This window comes from Nomascus leucogenys, chromosome 15 (genome assembly GCF_006542625.1).
Source record: "Nomascus leucogenys isolate Asia chromosome 15, Asia_NLE_v1, whole genome shotgun sequence".
NCBI lineage: Eukaryota > Metazoa > Chordata > Mammalia > Primates > Hylobatidae > Nomascus > Nomascus leucogenys.
The window spans coordinates 67,663,684-67,668,981 of NC_044395.1; the positions used below are offsets into that span (position 1 = coordinate 67,663,684).

The following is a 5,298-nucleotide window of genomic DNA, read 5'->3' on the forward strand; positions in this document are numbered from 1 at the left end:
AATTACAGCATATAATGATGCTCTCTTGTTCCCTTTCATCATTTCTTCCAAACACAAACATCCTGATCTTCCTAGGAAGGACCTCATGTATTATATTTCGGAGCCCTTCCAAGCTCACATCTTAATATAACCTGTTTTAAATAAACAGGTTTGCATCGACCCTAAAGTATTTAGCTCTAAATGCAACACCTTTTCAAATACAACATTCTCTTGTCTCAGACAGTCCATTATCCCTTCTCTCTCAAGCTTCTGTAGAATGTGGGGCTGGCCAAGAGAGAGGGAACTAAGGTGGACAAGTTTTAGCCTACTAATGAGGCTTTCATCTACCGCCTTGAGAAATGCAAACAAATGTGGCTGTAAGTTCTATGGAAAAAGAAGTGAAAGTGCTTTATTGAAATTCAGTCTCTGTACCTGTCTGGAATTTCATATCAAAACAAGTCTATGAAAAAAACGAACTGGATAGTTACAAGGATAATCAAGGATGTGCGTGGCAGAATATTTCTTTAATCTTAAGAGAAAGATAATTTATTGTTTTTGGAAAGATACATGTTCAGGTTTAATGTCCTAAATAATATTTTATGTGTGATCTCTTAATGTTTAGTTATTACTGTGATGTCTGTTCTCCATTTAGATGGAACTTTTATCAAAATACAGTGAGAAGTCAGACATTCAGAAATCAAGAGGCAAAGTCAGTTATCAGTGGAAAGGGTATCATCTCAGTGGATTCAGGTCCTGGGGAGCCTCTGATATTACAAAACTAGAGTTCATCTTAGCAAAAATTCATGAAGTATCCATCTTGTTCTAGGTGATGAAAGAAACCACAGCATGGAGCTCTGGAACTCCACCTTGGGAAGCAGCTTCATCTTGGTGGGGATTCTGAATGACAGTGGGTCTCCTGAACTGCTCTGTGCTACAATTACAGTCCTATACATGTTGGCCCTGACCAGCAATGGTCTGCTGCTCCTGACCATCACCATAGAAGCCCAGCTCCACGTGCCGATGTACCTCCTGCTTGGGCAGCTCTCTCTCATGGACCTCCTGTTCACATCTGTTGTCACTCCCAAGGCCCTTGCGGACTTTCTGCGCAGAGAAAACACCATCTCCTTTGGAGGCTGTGCCCTTCAGATGCTCCTGGCACTGACAATGGGTGGCGCTGAGGACCTCCTACTGGCCTTCATGGCCTATGACAGGTATGTGGCCATTTGTCATCCTCTGAAATACATGACCCTTATGAGCCCAAGAGTCTGCTGGCTCATGGTGGCCACGTCCTGGATCCTGGCATCCCTAAGTGCCCTAATATATACCGTGTACACCATGCACTATCCCTTCTGCAGGGCCCAGGAGATCAGGCATCTTCTCTGTGAGATCCCACCCTTGCTGAAGTTGGCTTGTGCTGATACCTCCAGATATGAGCTCATGGTATATATGATGGGTGTGACCTTCCTGATTCCCTCTTTTGCTGCTATACTGGCCTCCTATACACAAATTCTACTCACTGTACTCCATATGCCATCAAATGAGGGAAGGAAGAAAGCCCTTGTCACCTGCTCTTCCCACCTGACTGTGGTTGGGATGTTCTATGGAGCTGCCACATTCATGTATGTCTTGCCTAGTTCCTTCCACAGCACCAGACAAGACAACATCATCTCTGTTTTCTACACAATTGTCACTCCAGCCCTGAACCCCTCATCTACAGCCTGAGAAATAAGGAGGTCATGGGGGCCTTGAGGAGGGTCCTGGGAAAATACATGCTGCCGGCACACTCCACGCTCTAGGGAAGGATCATGGCTAGCTTCCAAAATTCCTTCTCCTGAGAGTCAAAAGATTCATGTTATGAATCAAATACTAATGGTAAAACCAATACAGTGCAGAGTATAGCATTTAATAGAAAAGTGAAGGAATATAACTGGATTTGTCAAATGCTCTTTAAATCTTCTCTCCATGAAGTAATTTATAGGGCATGATTTACACTATCTAAAATTACTCTTCACTCTATTTAAAATTTAATCTTTATTTTCCCAAGAAGGCATTTAGTTTAATGGGTTCCCACCTTGGGACATGACCCCTAACCTTGGAAGTTTATATTGGATCAGAGAAAGGAAAAGAACCAGAGAAAGGAAAGTTTCAAGTGGGTGGCATAAGCAAAACCCAAACATCAAAGGGGGAGATGTCTAGAGATTTGCACAAATTTAGACCAAGTGACCTTATTAAAAGGTTATATAGACTTCTTGTCTAATGCCCCAACTGGTAGTAGTTTGCTTGTATTTGCATTGTACTTGCTCTTTTTTTTCTTTCCAAACATCAGCCGTATGAAACACTCTAACAAGTGTCTTTGCTTGTTTGTTTTTGTTTGTTGGTTTTTGACATGGAGATACTTTATAGTTCCTAAAATGCAATTATTAATAAAATGAAGAAAATAAGAGGTGAAGGTAGTCCATAAGCAAGGTTCATGATAAACAACTCTGCTTATTTCTTGCTAATAAAAAAACAAACAAGCAAAATAGTGGTTTTCCATTATCCAAGGCTATCTTGTAACATTCCAACCATTGCAGTGTTCACATGCGTGGTGGGTGTGGATATTTAAGTCAGTGTGTCTGTGTGTTTGTGCTAAAGAAGGAGAGGACAACATAATGAATTTTCCCACCAGCTTAATTATGCTGCACTACTATTAGTTTGCTTATAAGTCTGAGAATATTGAAAACAAAAGATGCGAACAAAAGCTGTGAGTTGCATTTTGAAGATTAAAAATAATATAAAATGATATAGCTAATTAAATGACACTCTTTTGGGGGATATTGCTGTTTGAAGATTCACTAACACTTTTCAAATCAATTCCTATACTAATTTAAAACAGTAACTGAGACTAGGTTCAGAAAGCATAGTAGTATATCATGTTTGGAAGGCAAGGCTGAGTAGAGATAATTCCTACACGTATTTATATGAATTTCCTTCCATTTTAATACAGGCATGCATTTTACCGAGTTGATGTGTGTGTGTAAAACAGATTTTTTTAACCTACTAGCATATAGTTATTTTCCTATGTAATATAGTGGCAGTATACAGCACTGCAAAGAGTCTAGGGTCAGTTATCAGTGTACAGAAGTTAGAATTGAATACACCCCGCTTATTTCTATAACTTTTAGCATATTACTTAACCTGTTTGTGCCCAAGTCTGTAAGTTTGCAAAGTGTAAATTGACATTAACAATAAGACCTACTTTGTAGTGTTGTGAGGATGAAACAAGTTAGTAAATATAAATATAAAGACATCTTTATACTTGTAAACAGCGTGTGTCATATAATAAGTATTTAATAAATTTAACGCCTACAGAATAAATGGCCCTGAAAACACTGTTGAGTGATGGTATAATGTTACATCATATGGGTGTTTTGTAACATTATTAGCTATTTTATCATTGTTTTATCTTTAACATTGTCGTGTGTGTGTGTGTGTGTGTGTGTGTGTGTGTGTCTCTCTCTGTGTGTATGTGTATGTGAAATCAGTAATGTCAATCTCTTGGATGTGTGACCTTTTTTCTATAGAAAATTCCTATGAGTGAAATTACTCAAACCAAGGTTAAAAATCTGTTTAATACTCTTCATATGAAAAGACAAATTGTTTTCTTAAAATGTTAAATATTTTGCATTCTTACCAGCAACATATAAGTGTACTTAGCCCACTACATATTTTTTCATGTTAAATTTTACATATAAGTAGTCTTCACTAATTGATAAGGTATAAAATTTGCCTATTTTAATTTGCTTAAGTAACTTGTTCACATTTTTCTTATTGATTTGTTGAAGTTTTTTACAGGTTAGGAACACGGAGACTTTGTTATATTTGTGGTAATAACTTCTTTTCAATTTGTTATTTGGCTTCTAATATCTGCATGGCAGAGATTTTTAGACAGAGAAATATTTAAAATATTTGTATAGTGAAGGATATCTTTTATTTTATTTTTTTTCCAGTGATTTTTACTGTTAGGATGTAATTTTCTATTCTCATTGACGTCTTTGCTGTCCATCACACAGTTCAATTTAGGTAACAATTTATATATTTTATACGTTTTGTCACTCACTCTATAATTTGTGTTTAACTTTAACAATAAATGTCGAATTTATCTTTACATGTGAAAATGGTGATGTTTCAACTTTTGTCAAAGCTACCATTTTTCTAGTAATATTTTAAAGTAATCCTTTCATTTTCTGTTATTTTACTATCTTCATCAGACATGTTCTGGTAAGCTATATTTTGGCTAACTCTTCAGTTCTAGCTTCTTTCTCCTCTTTACTCTTTTGGAAGACATTTGATTCTATCCTTCACATCTTAATAGCTCACTTGTAATTTGATTGTGAATATATTTAACTGATAAATTAATTTGTAATTTGAGCATTTTTTTTTTTTTTTACAATACTCAGTCTTGCCTTCCTGAACATGGTGCATGACTATACTTCTGGAACCTAGTCTCAGTCAGTTTTAAAATGACCATTCCACACCATCATTCTAAGCTGATGCCTTGCCTCACACTTCACTAGAACAGAAGCAGTTGGCTACAAAGCCCTCTTCAAATCTTCCACATATCTGTGCCTGCATGTACACTTCCTGTTTTCCCTCATTATAACTGCTTGAACCCGGGAGGTGGAGACTGCAGTGAGCTGAGATCGCACCACTGCACTCCAGCCTGGGCAACAGAGTGAGATTCTGTCTCAAAATAAATAAATTAATTAATAAATAAATTAATTAATTAAAAAAGTAAGAAGTCTTTGCATGACTCCAATCCCCCTCAGTAACTGTAGCATTATTTTCAGCTTCTCTTCACAGAAAAAAAAAAAAACAAAGGGAACATTTATGCCCATTTTCTGCTCTGCTGATCTTCTATTCACATCTTAACCCACTTTCAATCAAGCTCTGGTCTCTTTCTATGGACCTGTTCTTTGTCAAAATTATCATTAATGTGCTAAATAAAATGTTCACCTCCATATTCTCCTCCATCAACCTTTCAGCAACATTGATATAATTGACCACACCCTTCTGTCGGGAAATTTTTCTTCTTTTGGCTTCCAGACACCACACAACTCTGGCTTGCTTCTTTAATCCCTAACCTTTTTTGCCTTATTGGATTCGTTTTTCTTTCTGAATATTTCCACATTCAGACGATACCAATATGGACTTCCCTGTCTTCTCAATCGAGAATCTCCTCCTGAGTAATTTCATCCACTTACATAGATTTAAGTTCTGTCTATATGCTTTTGAGTCCCAAAGACCTCACTACTTGTATAATCCACAGGCTCAAAAAAT

General features: G+C 37.0%; 1 protein-coding gene across 1 annotated transcript; it reads left to right on the forward strand.

Annotated features, from left to right (window-relative positions):
• Positions 1-268: 268 nt before the first annotated feature.
• On the forward strand, positions 269-4,685 carry LOC100602118 (olfactory receptor 2AG1). Its single transcript, XM_030829304.1, has one exon. It carries the CDS (start codon positions 826-828, stop codon positions 1,699-1,701), a length of 876 nt encoding a protein of 291 aa, XP_030685164.1. The 5' UTR covers positions 269-825; the 3' UTR covers positions 1,702-4,685.
• Positions 4,686-5,298: the final 613 nt, after the last annotated feature.